At 36.8% G+C, this 19701-nt stretch overlaps 1 protein-coding gene across 3 annotated transcripts in view; it reads left to right on the top strand.

Moving 5' to 3' along the window:
- The first annotated feature begins 4776 nt into the window (after nt 1-4776).
- CREB3L2 (cAMP responsive element binding protein 3 like 2) overlaps nt 4777-19701 on the top strand; it is a 61551-nt gene continuing 46626 nt past the window's right edge. The window contains exons 1-2 of one of the 3 annotated variants that reach the window (XM_039344779.1): nt 4778-5276; nt 16203-16324. In XM_039344779.1, coding sequence (XP_039200713.1) covers nt 16223-16324 — 102 coding nt within the window. In that variant the 5' untranslated portion in view covers nt 4778-5276; nt 16203-16222. Of the gene's footprint in view, nt 5277-16202; nt 16325-19701 lie in introns of all 3 variants that reach the window. The other 2 variants (XM_039344778.1, XM_039344780.1) reach the window with 2 other exon arrangements.

The raw sequence follows: 19701 nt of genomic DNA, 5'->3' as shown, positions 1-19701 counted from the left end.
CATGATAGCAGTGTTCCAATATCTCAGGGGCTGCCACAAAGAAGAGGGAGTCAAGCTATTTTCCAAAGCGCCTGAAGGCAGGACAAGGAGCAACCTAGAACTAAGGAGAAACTTCCTGACAGTTAGAACAATTAACCAGTGGAACAACCTGCCTCCAGAAGCGGTGAATGCTCCAACACTGGAGGTTTTTAAGAAGAAACTGGGCAGCCATTTGTCCGAAATGGTATAGGGTTTCCTGTCTGAGCAGGGGGTTGGACTAGATGACCCCAAGGTCCCTTCTAACTTTATTATTATTATTATTATGGATCATCGCATAGTCAGTCAGATGTTCAGACTGGATTTGGCATTTTGTCTACCTATCAAGTCCTTACCTAGGACCTGGGATAGGCAGATGTGGATGTTTGATGGTATTACAGATATCGTCGCAGGATGGAAGCAGTTCCTAGTAAGGCCGCCTTTTTGCAATTGACTAATAGCGAATTTGTCAATGCCAATGGTGTTCAAGTGGTGCTCCAGTTGTTTTGGGATTGCACCCAAGGAGCCTATGACTATTGGTACTACCCTTGCTTGCTTTTGCCACAGTCTATTTCTATTTGTAGGTCTTTGTATTTTGTTATCTTCTCCAGTTCTTTCTCGTCTATTCTGCTGTCTCCAGGCACTGCCATGTCCACTATCCAGACTTTTTTGTCTTTCTTATCAACATTATTATTTATTATTATTATTATTATTATTTAAGTTCCATTTTCTTTTAATGTTATTGAAATTATCATGACCTGGTTTGTAGGTAACATTAAGCCAGTATGGTAAGCCACAAATCAGGAACATTATGACTACAGCAATGTTGAACTCAGCCAAATGGGCTGCCTTAATAGTTAATAAGAACTAGTAGAGAATGGCCCTGTCTCTCATCTTTGAGAAATATATATTTTGATGGCCCTTTAAAAAGCTAATGGATATGATAGATTCTCTACTCTGCTGGGCTATCGTTGGAAAAGCAAAAGAGTCTGCAGATGAGCTGACAGCAACAATAAGTCAATCTCAGAAAGTGGGAAAGGTTATACAGAAAATGACTGTCCCTCAGATAACCTGGACCTAAACTGTTAGGACTTTAAATGCAATGAACAGCACTGTATTTTGCCTGGAAGCAGGTTGGTAGTCACAATACTTTTAAGAACTGGCATTATGTGGTCTCCTTATCTTTTTCCCAAGACCAACTTGGCTGCTGGATTGACATTTCTAGGCTAGGCAAAATGGTACCTCCAAACAGAACATATTACAAAACTAATGAGATAATAGTGTGCACCATGGTTTTAAAACAATATTCTTTCAGAATGGAATACAGTTAGCATGTAAAGTGGTCAAAACTTGCTCTTTTCCATTTTCTCAATCTCTAAAATGTGCACTCTACTTCTGGGAGATTATAACCCCATAATTTCTTAAAAGAGTCTAGTCTGGAATCAGTTTCAGATTATCCCATACTGAATAAAGCAGACTTTCAGGCGAGTTGAATCATTTCCTGAAGATGTTGCAGAGAAATAAATCTAAGTGACAACAGGATACTGATAGTAACCACTTCATGCAGACAGAATAAAGCCCCAAGGTATGGTAAGTAATAGCTTATAGTCTGAGGCACAAATGTCTTCAAATAACATCATCTGAATTTTGTTTCTTCCATTCAATCATTTCTGTTTCTCGGAGACTGCCTGGACAAGTCGCTGCAGATGTTTTTCAGAAGTCATTTGCCACTGCCTCCTTCCTAGAACAAAAATGATTAGCCCAAGCTGGCTTTATGTCTAAGGTGAGAGTAAAATTCATGGTCTCTTGGTTTCCAGTCTAATGTCTTAACCATTACATTAAACTGAAATTGATCCGGTGCAATTTAAGATTCTGGTTATTTAGCTGTAAAGTCTCACATGGTACAGGGCCAGGTTATTGGCTGGATTTTCCATCTCCAACCATCTCCATTCCCCCACCAGACCTAGTAGAGTTGGCATGCTTTATGACCTATTTATTAGTACCATTTTGTGGGACTTCGGAGTAATGTCTTCTCTGTCATTTCATGTGTCCTTTCAAACAGCCTTCTCCTGGGAAGCCAGATGATCCTGTTGGTCTTTTGTAAGACATTAAAGACTTGGAGGTTTCTTGGTGAATTTGGCCCAGAAAGTTGAAGACTCAGTGTTTTAATGATGAAGTGGAATCGTAAAGATGTTTTTTATCAAAGGCAATTGGACTTTGTTTTCCTTGAAGACATTTTGCTTCTCATCCAAGCAGCTTTGCTTCCTTGAAGAAAAACATCTTCACAGAAAAACAAAGTCTAGTTGCCTTTTGAAAAAGCACCTTTGGGATAACCATGACCTGGATGATTAAGAATCTCCATAGACAGATGAAGTAGAATTAGTTTTGACACCAAGCATATCTTATATTTTGGTTTTTCGGTATTGATTTATGAACTGTTACTTTTGTTTTAATTTTTATGGCCATCTAGAGTCACCTTGGAGAGATGGTGGCTATATAAATATTATTAATAATTTAAGTAAATTTGTAAGTTTACTATGATCAGTAGTACCATTTAAGTCTGTTGAGAGCTCAAAAAAAACACAACAGTCAACAGTGCTTTGCATTCTAAATCAAACATCATTCATCAGATGGATTAAAACAGTCTCAATCCTTCATCTCCTGAAGCCAGTTTGAAGTAGGTTAGAATCTCTGCTTCTTCCAGCACCTCTTGAAGTTGAAAAACCATAATTCCCTCAATCATCTTCCCCAATTATTTTCCATCTTTGGAAAAAAACCACAGCAATTTGGTTCAGTGATTGTTATGCAGTATGTTTCAATTACCTATTTTCTCATTTGTCCATCAAGAAATAATAAATGTGGTTTATGTTTTCCCATTTATGTCTGGTAACTGGAAAAACCTGAAAGATAAATTTCAACTATTTTAACACCAGATTGAGAGAGAATCTGCAGCTTGATGTTGTGCAGATATAGTGAACTCGAACTTTCAGAATTCTTCCACAGCATTATAAGCAAAGAACTATTTAACAATTCTGAGAATTGGTCCAAAACATATTAAGGACACTGTATCAAGAAAAGCTGTGATATAGCTTAAGCCACTTTCTGCTTTATAACATGAATAAGTTTAGAGCGTACTATCAATCTTATTCTTCTCCCTCCTATTGTTTTGTTTACAATTTTATGTGGCAAGAGGTCTGGGAAGTTGAAAATATATACCTAACCTTTATAAATAGTTTTACTTTTAAATTCTCCAGTGACATCCTTGCTCTAAATATCCTGTTTTCACAGGATGTGAGTGCGGTTATTTAAATAAGTATTGTATTCATAGGGCTTACTCCTAAATACGTGTGCATATGACTTGAGATATTGTCAATATTTAAGACAATATTTTATTACTAAATATCCAGGCTTTGCAGAATGATCTACCTTTTGCTCTTTATTTCTTTTGCTAAATCTGAGTAAGTTATAGTTAAGGTAACCTACCTTGGAATGCAAATGTTAAATTGAAGGGTCTGGTCCAGGGCTACCAGATCTTGTCTACAGAACACCAGGCAACATTAGGTAGCAGTACAGGTCATCCTTGTTTAGGAACCACAATTGGAATTGGCAATTTGGTTATTAAAGGAAGGGATCATTAAGTGAAACTATGACTGTGCTTATCATCTTAAGCTTTCTTTTGCTTTACGGACCTGTAAAGATCATAAATGTAAAGATTGGTCATAAAGTTACTTTTTCATTATGGTTGTAACTGCATACAATCGCTAAATGAGGCAGTCACTAAACAAGGACTACCTGTATATAGAGAAATCTGTCTATCTCTCTGCTGGGTTCTGGATCTTTTGCAACCCAAATCTTGTAGCTCTGTGAGTCACACATTCCAGCAACTTTCTTCAATTGTCATACCCTCCAAATGTCTTGGACTTCAAATTCCATCAAAAGAGCTCGTGAAATCTGCATCCAGCATCTTGGAAACACATCCAACTGAGAAAGGCTGGTGCTTGGGCATGTTGGCCGGGAATGATGGAAATTGTTACCCAAGATGTGTGGAAGGCCTTAGATAGGACTCCATGCAGATCAATTCGGGGCATTTTTGTTAATTGACCTTGTTATCTTTCTGTTCCTGCTGCCAGGATTAAATATATCCTTATTTCCCCCTGTACGTGTTTGCTTTCTTAAGAAAGAGCAACCTTTGCACCCAGTTTATATAGACTGAAGGATGAGTCAATCCGGAACTACAGGGAGAAGCTGATTCGCTGCCCTGGGCTTTTAATTGAAGGCCAACAGAAATCCCTTTTACGTGGGCAACTTCCTCTCCCCTTTGGTTAAATGTCACCCGGTAGCCCCCATTTAAAAAGTTAACAACTCCTTTCCTCTCGGTCTCCCTTCAGTGCTTTATTTTCATTCCACTCCTCACAGCAGGCGGGGTTTCTCCCGAAGCTGTATTCTTGTCGTTAAGCCATTGGCTGCAATTCATGCTCCCTGCAGCTGACAGAGCCAAGGTTATTGGTCAGCCGGGACAAATCGAACAGCAAAGCCGAACAAATCCGAGGGCCTTCCCCTCACTGACGTATTTGGGATTTCCCGCCCACATTCCACAGCTGGAATGGGGGCCGAAGCGGCATTGGAACAGGGAGGGCGGGTCTCTTAGCACGGGTAGCGGTTCGTGGATTCTGATTGGTCGGCAGCCTTAGACGCAGGCTCGCTCGGCTTTGGGGATTGGCCAGGAGGCGGAATCCAGCCTGGGTAGTGGGGTAGCTGCAGGAAAAGCTGCCTCTGTTGTCACTGTGAGGTCGAAGGCGGTGCGGGGAGGGTAGTCGCGCATCCAAGCTCCACAGTCTGCGAGACGTAAAACTGCCCGTCTGTGCTGGTTCCAACGTAGGAAACGGTGACGCTTCACCTCTTGAATCCACTAGTGTTGTTGCGGTGTTTTCTTGAAGTTTTCAGCCTCCTTTTAAAGCGGAGTAGCCATTTCTGGGAGATAAGAGAGTGGCTGGGTTTATTGCTAGTGGAAGTCGCATGAGGGGTCGTGGCTCCTAATGACGCTCCACCTTATGGAACAAGGCTGCTTTCCAGGACGGTATTAAAGGGCCGCTGAGAGGGTTCCATCTGCACCCTTCCTTGTCCCCCATACGTTTGGTTTTGCTGGGCCCCGACTGACTATGGAGGTGCTGGACAGTGGGGAGCAGAACCTGTTCCAGTGGGATCGAAAGTTGAGTGAGCTGTCGGAACCGGTGGACTCCGAAGCCCTCCTCTACAACACGGTGAGAAACGCATCCATTGCAGAAGTGGGGTGTAGGAAGCCTGGGTGGGTGAACGAACATTGGAGTGGGAATAATTTTCTTGTGGAAAGAAAAGCAACAGGTTTTCAGCTGCCTTCAAAAAGTTATCCTGCTCTTAGCAATCTGGGTTTGCTCGGAGAAGCCTGGCTGGCTTTGGTATAGATGAAATCCAATACCCTTAAAGAGAGCATCATGGTGGGGGCAAGCTGATGCAAGAGGGTTTTTTTTTTTTTTTTAAATTGATCTGGAATTGGATTTCTTTATGGTTTTATTTTCTTTTTGTCTTCTAAGTATGACATAAGTTTCCCCTTTTGGGGGGAATGGGTCTTCTGAAAAGCTTTTGCTATTAGAGGACATCCCAGTGGGACTTTCCCAGATGCAAGAAGAGTTAATTAGGCGTTCTCAAAAGAGAGTTAAATATGGTGGAGAGCCCGGAGTTAGGAATTTCAGCAGAAGTGAAAGAGTGCCTCTGACGGGAAAAGGAAATCAGTTGAATGTTTTGCCTCTCCAGAACCAGAAAGAAGAAGGAAGAACCAGAAAACCTTCTCTTCAATTATTTTTGTTTCTTCCAAGGAACTTGCTGCATAACTTTTGAATGCTCTTTTCCTTCCTGTTTTGCAAGTCAAGGAGTTCCTATTATGTTGCCAGTGAGGAAAGAATAGGTTTGCGGGAGCTATAATAACGGTCTCTTGCTTGGGTAAGATTCTGGTGCACTGAAAATGTAGGTCTAGCTTTCCACTTTCCCCTCTTACAATCCCATCTGTCATTGCTATCATTACATGAGCCAGTTTGGAAGGGAATGGAGGCCTAGGAATCCAAGAAATATTTAAGGTGGTTTTGCAAGGATAGTTATGAAAGAAATGGTGGACAAAACGAGGATCGGCAATTTATGCCAGATGTTTGGCTTTTTGTACTTGGTTGAAAAATGTCAATCAGTGGATTTAAAGAACTTTAAGGACAGGGTAGGAGTTTTTTTAATTTAAAAATTCCTAACATTGAACAAAAATAAAAGGCTTCTTCTACTTGAAGAAATCATTCTTTTTTAAAAAGTAATTTGTTGAACGGAAAAGTGATTTAAAGTGTGCAGAATAGATTTTATGTATGATGAACATCAACATTGCCTCCCCCCCCCAAATCTAAAGAATGCTGTCTCCACTTCAGTGCATACTGGTAAAAAACAGACTGGTTTTACACATTCCCCTAAAGCAAGAGTGTCCAGTCTTGACAAATTTAAGACCTGTGGATTTGAACTCCCAAAATTCCCCAGCCAGCAAGTTGTGAAAGTTGGACAACCCTGCCCTAAAGCTTGGTTTGCTGAACTATCATTTATTGTCCAAGACAAAGTTGTCTCACCCAGTACACTTAAACACAAACCATAATTTTCAAATTTTCAAATCACAATAACATACTAAATTAAAAATAATGCTGTGCTTTATGTGAAATGGGAACTTGGCCAAATTTCACAGAATGGCTATACTTGGAAATTACATTAATAGATATTATGCTTTAGCAACACTTTGCCACCTATCATCCTTCATGCACACTGTAATGTTTATCATTCTCAGTCAACATAGTCCATGTTAATATTGATTATATGAGTTGTGTCAGGTACTAAGTTGGGGGCCTCTGGTACATATTTATCCTACTCATGCAGATTAACATTTTTTTTTAACTCAGTAGTAATTGTCCCTTCAGTTGTTGTTGAATGATAGCTCCTAGAATTCCTTCCAATGACCATGAAACTTTTATATTGCTCTCCCTCTCCTATTTATTGCACTATTCATACAACCTTTTGCTACTTGTTAGAATAACCAAGAAGATAACTCTTCTTGTGTGTTACATGCACATACAAGTCTTTAAACTGGATTATTATCCAATTTAAAGGCAATAGGTGATGGAAAAACTCACAAAAGTAATTTTTAGTTTTGGTAAATACCTTAATAGACCTTATTCTCCAATGTTCATTAGTGGAAGATAAATTTGATTTTTAATTGCTAGCAATGAAAAGTATTTTGGAGTGCAGGCAAGTAGTTTTACTTAAAGAAGAATTAAAAAAAAAACACAGAATTCAGATATCAGTAATCCTAGTCCCTTTGTCCCAATATCAACAACAATTTAATCAAAATATTAATATTTTTTTTAAAATTACTGATTTAGGCCTCTTCTACAACTTACCTTTGTTTCTTTTTTAACTTCTATTTACAGTGATTATTCTATTTTAAATTTTTTTGAAGGCCAATTAAAGACAACATATTAGTCATTCAGGTGGCTGAGTAATCTTCATGTCTGGAAGGATTAGAATATGATCCCTGGACTTCATCTTTTAATAAGTACAGTACATTAGTTTTCTGTTACAGTCTGGAGAGAATGGTTTGAACAGATAAATATATGAATAGAGTTGCAAAACTCTGGTGATTAGACAGAAAAGTAAAAAGGGAAAGTGAACTCTTATTTGGCCCCCGGTAATTAAAACCACAACAATAGACTGATTTTGCATCAAACTCCTCTCACATCCATCCAGATTTGTTTGCTGAGGTCAAAAGCTTGTTGGAACTCATACTTTTCAATTCCTTTCTTGAACACCAAAGAGTTGCATCTTTAAGCTGTTCTTTGAAAAATCCCATTTGAATTTAATCCAGACCAATACTAATTTTGAAATTTGATAGCGTAAATCTCCTGCTTTCAGGAGCAGATTGTCTTCATTAGGTACGGCTTACAAATATATTCAAGGGCAGCTCCAATGATGTGTTTCCCACAAGGTTGTAGAATTTCTGTCTCAAAAATAAAAGGGCCATCATACAAAATGGAATCATTGAAAAGCTCCCTCATAGTTGGAAGGGACACCTTAATTATGCACATACTTTTTGTGCATAAGATTTTCAGGGTCTCAAGCTGGAATCCAAGGAAAGCAGATTGATTTCTTCTTTGCTTGTAATTTTTGGGAGTCATATGAGCAGTTGAAGTGCACTATTAAGTTGGAAGCAATGCAGTCTAAACCTGTATTGAAGACCTTGCAATCTAATATGTGGCCCAGAGAAAGTAGATGAAGGACTAAACTGGAAAGGAATATGTTATGTTTTGAAATCCATGTGCTATGTTACAGGGTGCTATGTTATAGGGTGTATATGGTTCTGCTAAAGGGTTTTTGAAAATGATGACTTCTCAGAATAGATTTGAAGGAAATAAGAGCTGGAGAAAGAATGAAGAAAGGGTTGAATCTCTTTAGAGAGGAGGAGCTTTGAATGGTAGATGATGAAGCTAGTTGTTTTTAGATCATAAGTTAGAATATGCTGATAGGTAAGTGAGATCTGTACAGTACTAGATCCCCTAATTATCCAGGATAATTAGGGATAAAGGTTAGATGACCACTTGAACATTATTTAAGATTATCAATCAGTGAATTAATCCAGTATCTACTCATCTTTTGCATCATATGCAAAAGTTAATAACAATTGTGAATACTTTTACAAAGTTATGCATTTGTGCAGTTTCAGCCACTAAGTTACAAACTGGGTTAGCCTAGCCCTAGCATAATAACAGTAATGCAGCATGTATATAATGAGGACTTAGGGCTTATTCATTAAACTGTAATTAAATTAACATGATGGAGAGTTCCACTCCTTAATTCACTGGTGGTTCTCCTAATACAGTATTCAGAACTATAGTACCCTGGATGCTTGTTTATTTTGTCTACCCAGGCTTCCTCTTCTAAAAGTTCAGTAACATTTAGAATCAAGAAGTTTTCCACTTGTTGATCTACTTTAGCTGATGTCCAAGTGTCAATGGGTCCTGTATCTTTCACTTATGAATAGGCACTCTGTCTTCTCAAACAGCTGTACATATTTCCATATATACGAAAGGTAATTTGAAGAGCCTTTGCTAGATATATCACTTGACAAATACATCAAAGAAAGGAAAGAACAAGATAACTGAACTAGCTCCCTCTCTGTGTTTTGAGTCAATTTTTTGGTCCCAATATGAATAAGTTGTTTTGTACTTAAGAAATAGCTGATGTTTGTTGAAAAGACTTTGGCTCCAAGCCAGATAAATTAGTCATAAATGAGTCCTGTAGAAACCAGAAGGACAGAGATCCATCTGACACTTACATTCACTGCTAACTACAGCTGTATTTAGCTGTTCCTTGAAATACATTAAAACAGTTTTTTCCAGATACATTGAAGTATGATTCCTAAAACTTCCATTTAGCAGAGCTAGAACCTTTCTGGATTTGTAGGAGTTGTAGATCAGTATATCTACAGGATGCCAGGTGGGAAGAAAGCTGATCTAATTCAAGGCTGTATAATACTTAGATACGAGCCAGCATAGTTCAGTATGTAAACCATCTGCCCATTTTCACCCAATCTATCATTGTCATTGGTGTTTGTCTGGATTAGGTCCAGATTTAGTCCTAGAAAATTTGGATCTTATTCAATGAGAATAGTTGTCCAGGGAATTATGAAATACTATAGTTGTGTGTAATATACAGATGTCTGTATATGGAATTATGCAGTCTATTGGGGCTCATGTATTATTATTCATCTTTTTCAACACAGGTGTGTGTGTATTCATGGCTTACCATGTATAAGCACGGATTGTCTGAACAGCAGATTCATTTAAAGCATTTGAGGCATTATGTCTGGAAATCATTGCTGTCTGTGAGATGGTGCTCCACTGGACAGATGTAAGGGTTTGGAGTTATATATTTCTTTAGCCTCGTTTTTAAAATAAAAAAGGAGATTATTACTCCTGTGGATTTTTTCCCACTCTTCTGATATTGGTGTACATACAAGTCAAAATTTGTAGTAACAAAGGTAATCATATCAATTTTCACTAAGCTTTGAATTTCTTTATATCCTTCTTGAAAAAAGCAGCTGATTTTAGCAAATACTGTATTTTATATTATATTGCAGTCTGAATAAAGACAGGGTATTTGGGGCTTCAGGAAGTTCAGTCTTTAAAACTGTCTGTTTTTAGCCTTCTAGGCCTTTCTTTAGATTCATGTATTTTTTTCTATATGCTGATGTGTGTGAAAAAGAATGTCTAAAATAACATAAGATTACAATTCTTTATATACTCACTCAAATGCTTAAACTGAATGAGACCTATTCCCAAGGAAGTATGTTAAGGTACTGTACAACAGTACTATAGTTTAGTTTTTTTTTTAAAATAGGCACAGTACACTATACAAACATTTTTATTTTATTGACTGTGCGCAGCGCTTTGTGTCAATACTCAGGTCTTCTCAATTATTCTAAAACAAACTTAATAATTTCTCTTGAAAGTTTAGGTTTAGGTTAGCAATAGTTCTGACATCAGAATTCTTGGTTACCAACTCCATGTGCTATATGATTGGGCAGACATTAGTAACTATATAACAGAGTGCTACAAGGTGAAATTAGAACTTTTATGGTAAGGCAGAAAAAAAGATGTACTTTTGAATGTACAATGTGATGATTTCTTCCAAATGTCTTAACTTAAAATCTAATTTGATTCACTGGTGATCGCTAAGATGATCTACAAAAATAATATATTCATCAACTTTCCCATTAAGTAAATGTTACCCTTTTCCATAGGCAGATCTGCTGCTGTAAATTTACTGGGATAAAGATATTAATATGGAACTATATATTAAATGGCTTTTTTGTATAGTAGCCTGTTGAAGCTTGTGTTGATGATGTAATGATCTCCACAAAGGAGAGGGAGGAATCCATCTAAGTTCAATCTCATCTTGTACTCCATTTTAAGACTTTGATTATGCTATAATTTGTTCTCAACTCAGTATTTTCCTTTTACATGAACTGAAAGTCTCAAAAATTTGTTTGAAGTTTTGTGCATAATTATTTGGTTTTTATAAGTATATCTCCTCATGCACTGTTAAGGCAGTGATGGCGAACCTTTTAGAAACTGAGTGCCCAAACTGCAACCCAAATCCCACTTATTCATCGTTGAGTGCCGAGTGGGCGTGGCCCAGTGGGTGGGCGTGGCCCATTGGTTGGGCGTGGCTGCGGTGGTAATGGCAGACTGGGTAGGACTAGAAAGTTCAATCAATCAATTCCAACTTTGCAAGATCTTTTTTTTTCCCCGCGAGAAGTTGAAATTGACTGATTGAACTTTTTTTTTTTTTGCACATGGCGGAGACCTAAAGCGAAAAGGTTTTATAAAACCCAGCTGAAGGCCTAGGACTGGGGCGACGGCGCGCATGCCCACAGAGAGGGCTTTGAGTGCTGCCTCTGGCACCCGTGCCATAGGTTTGCTACCACTGTGTTAAGGTAATATGATGGAGCTGATTCTCTATTGATATGACAGTAGGGTATTTATACAGGTATGACTACAACTGAGTCCAAAATTTCTGTTGATAAGCAAGATATTTGTTAAGTGAATTTTGCCCCTATTTTACAGTTGTTAAATGAATCAGGCTTCCACATTGACTTTGCTTGTCAGAAGGTCGCAAAAGGTGATCACATGACTCTGGGACACTGCAACTGTCATAAATATGAGTCAGTTGCCAAGGATCTGAATTTTGATCACAGTCTTTGGGGATGCTGCAATAGTCGTAAGTGGCAAATACGGCCATAACTCACTTTTTTCAGTGTTGTAATTTTAAATGGTCACTAAATGAATTGATGTAAGTCAAGGACTACCTGTCCTTTGCTGAAATGGATTGTTTGTTTGTATTTATTTATCTCTTTCATTTTTTTCTTGTCTTCCCTTCACAAGTTGTTATATTATTAAAATATTTCTTGACAAATAGCTATGTTTTAACATTTTGAACTTTTGAAGTAGAGATCCTTCTATTGAGCAATCCTTCCAGTTTATACTTGAGTAAGCAATCCAGGATATAGCTTTAAAAAAAGAAAAGACTGAATTCTGTATTCAAGTTTGTGCCTATAATTTTAAAGTCATTTTGGGGCATCTAAATGAGTTAGTTGTGGTTTTCCTTCTTTGTGTATGAATAATGTACATTCTATATACACAGATGGAGCTGAAGATAATCTAATTCTATTTAATGAGCTCTTTTTTCAGTTATAAATATCTACCTCAAAATTGCTCAGTATAATAAAGTGAAAACATTTGCAGTACATACTGAAAATTGTAAAGTCTGAGATAATACTAATTTATCTGTATTTATGTTACCATACATTGCTTTGTTTGAGGTGGATTTTTTTTATCAAAAATCATGTGAGCTGTAGCTTGACAGAAATATAGAATTCTCTTAACCTAAAGTTTAGATAAGGAAAAGGAAATATTAACTTAAGTCTGTTGTAGATTTCTGGTTTGGACCCACCCTATGGCTTTACAAAGTTAATTAATATGAAAAAAGTTACACCCTTTTTTACTCCTACTTATTTCAATAAAATAAACGAGCAACTTGCCTAAACATCTTGGTATCTTTTATGATGTTGAACCTATGTGGGGACTACAGTATCTGTCTAATCAGTATCATCATATTGATTTGAATGGAAATCTTTATTTTTTATTGCATGAAATCATAAAATAAAACTCAAAACCCAAACTAGAAACCTCGGAGGAATCTAACTAGCAACTTGAAAATATTGAGAGGACTGTAGAATTTGTGTCAAATCTTTTTTGCATGCTACATTTTTTAAAATACTAACCCTTTTCTTAAGCACAACTGTTTTTTTGACCAGGTATCCTGAGCCCTGAAATGCTCTATTTAAATAACCTTCTCCAAGGTATATGGCTAATTTGAAATCCTGGAGGGAGTAGAAGAATGATGGCAAATAATTGCCATTATCGCTATCAAGCTACTTACTTGAGCATGTCCATAAAGTCACTCTGAATCAGTTTTTAGGTTTTAATTATGATAATTTGGGGCAGTCCCTTTTTCAGGCTGGGCTTATAAAATCTTGATTTGTTGGTTCATTGATCACCAAAATTTAAAGATATTATTTGACTATAAGTCTACCAGTCCAGCTTCGCCACCATTTCTTTTACTTTATACAGAAAATGGAAGGACACTTTGATTCCCACAATGGACGAATGGCTGCAAAAGTTGATGAAGTTAGCAGAGATGGCTAAATTGACTGCTTTGACTTAAAAAAAAAAAAACTTTTGTTTCTACTTGGAAACCGCTTCTGGACTTTGTGCTTGAGGTGAAAAAAAATGAAGCTTTGATTCTGGGTTTTACCGATTAGATAGATTTGTTATAAAAATGGCTAGTTTATACTATTATGTAAAAGTAAAACATTTGATGTTATTATCTTATTTTACAGCACCAAAGGGAGTTGGAAGTCAAAGCCTTTTCTACACTTTTCCCGTTTTCCTCCTCTATTTTTCCTATTATTTGGTTCTGTATTTTTGTATTTTATATTATAAAATAATAAAAAGCAATGCCTCATTAACCATTTTTAATTGGTCGTGTTTAATTACAATACTGAAGTTCTCAATTTCCTTAGTTTTCTTCATCTACTTAGGTGTTCTTATGGTATTAACAGTTGCTTAGTATTTTGATTGTGCTGTAAACAATCTTTTTAGGACTAAAGGGAAGGAATCTGAAAGATTATGTTATAAAGAAGAGTCATCTGCATTTTAGACAATGATACAATTAGTTTAGAATGCATGTGACAGGGTCCATGGTTCATTTTCCAACAAACTTGTCTTGTGTTTTGCCAAAGCTGAAGTTCAGAGCAGATATTCTTTTTGATGAGCTGGGGAAACTTTGAGCTTTTCTTATCTCATCAGATACACTACTCAGAAAAGGCAGCTACTTTTAACTACCAACTTGCTTTCTTGTTTTTATGTAAACTCTGAACCCTTTATTCAGCTGGAGATCCTTTCAAGAGCTTATCTTGCAAGACCTTGGTTCTTCAATGTCTTTCTGAAAATGTTTGGGAATTTTGCATTCATATATTTTGTCTCAGTAAACAAGAGAGCTCAGTTGTTCAATATCTAGCACATTGTATTGGATTAATGATGTCCCATGTGCTTTCACAGAAATGGGATATTAATCCGTAATGATCTTAAAACCATTTTTGTGACATTTTCGAATTGGCTGTCCTATTTCAGCACATTTTTTCTTGATTAGGTTTATTTTTCAGAGTGTTTCTTACCGTATATTATTATACAATTGCACATCCAGAAATAAATCCCACTTGGTTTAATGTGATTTTTGGATTATTTATTAAGCTTACTTGATTTATTATCAATGTAATTGTAGCTATTGTATTTACAGTGAAAGACACATTTCTTTATGCTGCAGCCAACAGCATGGGAAAAATGTCAGAAAAGTTTCTATAATTAATATAATATCTCCAGATCTTGGAGACATGATCTTCCGTTAGGCAATAATGGAATTCTAAAATTTGTTAGTACTATAAGCCTGTTTTCAGCTTAAAGGGCTTCATCTGGGAATATCTTTTGCAAAGTGGCCATTGAGAAAATGGCTATCCTACTTGGTATGACCTGTCATTAAATATGCATTTACCAGACTCCTAAGATATTGCAAGTTCAGCTGTTTCTACTCTGAAGAAATCACAGATGTGCAGGGTGGCACAGGATAGAAGATGTGATTTCACCCCTTCATCCACCAAGTTCACATGACCCACTGAATTATTTACTCCCAAATAAGCTATCATGAAAATGAACATGGCAGTGCACATTTCATTCTAGATATGTATAAGAAAATGGTAGAGACAATGCTTGTCAAACCAGGCAGAGGATTCCCTTTATTGTGCTATAGAGCACAGTTCTGCTGAGAGTTATTGTACCTTCCCTTTATGCTATTCAAGATTAGCTGCTAAGTGCTAATACAAGGAGAAACTAGGTTTAAAGTATGGTACAATAGTAAACTTGAAAAGCCTGGGGTAATGGTAACAATCCAGTGTCTTAAAAGTCTTGGACTTCAGCTATCATCGCTTTGCTCCTTAGCATTTGGAAGGCAGCATTTTCCTAATCAGTAGGGCATTGCTATTCAAAAATGTTTTTCTTTTTATATTGCCATCTGAAAATAGACAGATTTCATTGTCTATGTTGGGGAATAAAGAAGGCATCCTGCTGGAGCCAGTTATTGACTCATTATTATATTTAAATAATCATGAGTTCAACTGACATTTTTAAAAAATTGGTGCCTTTTAATTGGGATGCTTGTCCCTTGCAGAACTCCTTTGAGACACTGACTTATGAATGAAAGTTTCAAAATTCTGGTTTAATGCTGGCAACAAACATGATGAAGATTTTCTCTTCAAAACGTTTTTGACATTTTTATTTATATCTACATATTTTATTTATATCAACTGAGCAATGTGATCTAGTGCTTGCCTCCCACTCGGAAGGTTGAAAGTTCAATCCTAGGTAGCAACAGATATTTCTCTATCAGGGTGCAAAGAGAAAATATCTGCTGCGAACTCTACGTAGGCATCAGGAAGGGCATCTGGCTAGTAAACACTTAACTCCAGCCAGTCACCCCAACCTACCTCGAATTAAGGGATCATAGGGTCATAAAAAGGGAGTATTTTTATTTTATTTATATCAATTATATTTTCAATGGTTCCCAAAGTTGAGATTACAGTTCATGGAATTTTGACTACTACTTTGTAAATTTCGATCTGTATATTCATTTATTACTAAACCAGAATTTTAAAAGCATGGTTTATTGAAGTATATTTGTGCACAGGCCATTGTCAATAAATTTGCTTATTAATATAAAATGTACAATAAATAGCCCCTTTATGGCTAAGCTGATCAGGCCATTGAAAATAAAGTATATTCAGGCCTTCTATATTTATAACAAAGAATGAAATGCAGTAGTATAAAACTAAATTACAGTTGACTTTTTGTACAGTTGTTCAAGTTTTGCATTGAAAAATGCTTTCTAAAAATATTTTCTGATAGAAAAAAAACTTACAAAGGAACCACAATGTTGTTATTTTCTTTTTCTAACAAAAACAGATTGGTTCCCTAGCCGGAAGATGTTGTTTAAGATAAAGATCTTAGCATCCTTTACCATGGCTGTCTTCACTGTGATTGGTGGCAGAGGGATAATAAATATTTGTTTTGCCATAATTTTACTGGTTAGTACATTTTTATTCCCTTTATCTGTTTATTTTTTTTATTTTTTTTCATTTATTCTATATTTTAGTTAATGATGACCAACTTGAAAAACGCTTTAGTGCAGGCATGTCAAACTCGTGACGTCACGTGACGTCACACAATGTACCACGACTTTTCCCCCATTGCCGGCAATGGGGTGGATGTGGTTTCAGTATGATGCATCCGGCCTGTGGACTGGCAGTTTGACATTCCTGCTTTAGTGGAAATTCAGGTTGTGAGTCAAATGGGTACTACATAAGGTGATTTTTGAATTGTGACCTTGTTAACCATGAGTTGGCCAAGCCTTTCTTCGGCCTCAGGGGCACATCTGATAGAACTCTTGCCAAAAGTGCACTCTCATGCAGGGACTTATTCCCTGTGAATCCTCAAGATTTACTACTTGATGAGATTATGTCTATGCTGACCCAATGAGAAACCCTTGATTTAGTTGTTGGCAGTGGCTATCTTGAAAGAGGACTCTAGTCTATTGTGTCTTCGCCTAATCATTCCAGTTCAGACAGCTGAATGGATTAAAGGTGGCAAAGGTCACTGTAAGCTCTTGGCTATCTTAAGATTGGCAGGAAAAGCACCATTGGATGGGTGTGGCCATAAGACTTGCTTGCCAATTCCTCCACTTAGTTCTGATTTTTCTAGTTCTTTGAACAGTTCTAAAAGTATAACTTTATTTAAAGAACTGGGCAGAACAGAAACCCTCAGTGGAGGAACAGTGATTTTTTTTACCACATGTTCTCAAAAGAGAAGACACAGCAGAGGAGAACAATGGTAGATCACATTACCATAATTACAAGTGAGCTGAGTTTCTTTAGCTGGCTTCCTAGAAACATCTGTTCCACTTGCTGTGAGGTATTCAGTAAGTCCTGGGCCAATTACCTGTATCAGTTCTGTTTCTCTGTCTCTTTGGTTTATTATAGCCTGATGTTTCATTTCTCTGACGCAGAGAGTTTGCATGTTTCTTGCCATTTTCCTCCCAGCTGTCTTATCTGGATGATTTCAATGCCTGCTTTCTGCACTGAAAATAATTAGTTTTAGCCCTTCTGAAACTTTTTTTTTTTTAAATCTGCCTTTGGAAAATGCAGCAGATGTATATCTCCTTTTATTTAATCTCATCTCATTGTTTCCTGTCTGAAAAGTTTAAAAAACAAAAAAGGATAAATATATGTGTGCATAAATAATGGGATACATTTTGCCTCTTCTTCTCTTAATGGGACTGGGGAGATCCAGCTTTCTTGGATAAATAATATAGCCAAAGTTTTCAATATAAGGCTTTTTCCAAGTGCATCTGTGTCCCCCCTACTAACGTTGGCTCAAATCTCAGGAAATTAGTTTTTTGAAATGGGAATGTCAAATCTCATAGGAGATTTCAGCAATCTTGCTGAGAGAGAGAGAGATGCCTGAAAAGATTGCTAACTCCTGCAGTAGAGAATGAGCTTCCTTCTTCCTCTAATTTTTTAAATTGCAGACCTCTCCCAAATAAAAAACAAAGACTGCCATCATCACATTTTTTTTTTAAAGTGCTACATTCATTATTGATATCCTAGAAGTAACAAAAGAGCTTTTCATGGAGTTTGGGAAAGCAAAAAAATCTGGTGCTTCTAGATATGAGATTCCATTGTGCATTAACACCAGACTAGTGTTCTCTGCTCAGCAGCTGGGAAGTTTAACTCACTGGTAACTCCCTAAAGACAAAAATTCACAGGAAAAAAAGTAGTTTGCCAGCTTTGGAAGAAGAAAATGTTCTCACGTGAATAAGTCTGTTGAAAGTAGGTGAGGCCTGAGCTTCTCTGGAATCAGAAATATTGTGCTGAGAGAACTGGAAGGGAAATGGAACTAGACTATATACTGAATTTATATTAAAACTGGAAGTTTATTAAGTTCAAGCTTAACTATTTGCATAACTTTTAGGTCAGCAGTTAGAATATTGTGTGCAATCTTTATTTTCTTATCAAGCTTCTCTTTTTTAGCTTCAGAGTCTAACCTGCCACTTGCAGCAGAAAGTAGCAGACCATTAATACATTCATTAAATACAACCACTGAAAATGAACTAGAAGTGGTGGGAAAAAGTAGAGAGAGGAAGATAAAGGGCTGTTCCTTACTCATTGCACCGACTACTGTCCATATTCCTGGTGGGTCTGGCATCTGTGGCCTTGAGTCTAGAAGACTGTAACAAATATTTGGATAATGTCTGAGATTATCCAAGTTGAGATTCCAGCTAGTATTAGACAAACAACTCCACCTATCAAATCTGTTGTTCACTTTAGTTTTCTCCCTGTGTTTTTCTTTGTTTGGGGATCTAGCAAGACCTGGAGTAAACTTGAACAATATGGAAGGAAAGTGAAGAGTATAACTTTTTGTCCAGTAAGGCCTGCTAATATGGGACAAGACATTGTGGTTTGTTTTAATCATTGCTAACAAAAAAGTAGAATTGCTTGTTTAACAAAATAAGCTTAGGATCCTTGGTAAAATATTTGCAGGCAGCAGGGTGCTTGCGTGCACTTGTGTTGCAAACATTCACATTTACTTGCTGTCTGAATTTTGTTTAGATTCTTTTAATGAACTGCTATAAATGGAAATTGCCCTGATATGACCAAAACACCAGAATTATCTTCCTTTACAATAATTATTTGGGTCTCATTGGCATTTTTAGAAAATAAAAGTGCTTTGTTTTGAAGACTGCTGAGCCGACAAGAAAGGGAAAAAAAGCTTGATAAATTGAGCAATGATAGGAAGCATCTGGGTAGAAGGAATAACAGGGAACAATGTCTTTTCTTCTCATTTGATAAATTAATGTTTGGTAACAGATGATATCGAGATTGAATTTGGGTTTGGTTCCCAGGACCAGAGATTTACTCTGTTACTGGTGACCGGCCCAAATTTAATCTCAAATCATTATCCTGAGACACATATATTTGTCTTCATTCATGACAGATGATATCTATCATGATAATAATTTTGTTCGTGTACCTACAACTTTCCAAATGTATTCACCACTCCAAAAAGGTTGTGACTATAATAGTTGTAAAGCATAATCATCTTCAAATATTTCTTGAAGCCAAAATCCCAAATCCACAATAGAATCTTTAATTTAGTGTAGTTTTTGTAATTGGGCAAAATTTCAGGTCTTTGCCAAATTGTGACCTTGTGCTAACATGATTCATTCTGCCTGATGTCTTATGGTTCGGTAACAACTTCAGAAACTGCCACAACTATTCCCAAATTATCAAATGTTTAGAAGGAAAGATCAAACTTATTTTTTCCTTGGACCATTGCAAGGCCAGTGCTTGTCTGTACAGTGTTTTGTAACCTGAATGAAACAAGCAATACTTGGAAATGAAGTAGA

Source organism: Crotalus tigris, unplaced genomic scaffold (genome assembly GCF_016545835.1).
Source record: "Crotalus tigris isolate CLP2741 ecotype Arizona unplaced genomic scaffold, ASM1654583v1 scf7180000017937.1871474, whole genome shotgun sequence".
NCBI lineage: Eukaryota > Metazoa > Chordata > Lepidosauria > Squamata > Viperidae > Crotalus > Crotalus tigris.
Note: the sequence above shows the minus strand (reverse complement) of the source record. Positions and strands in the feature narration are given on the sequence as shown.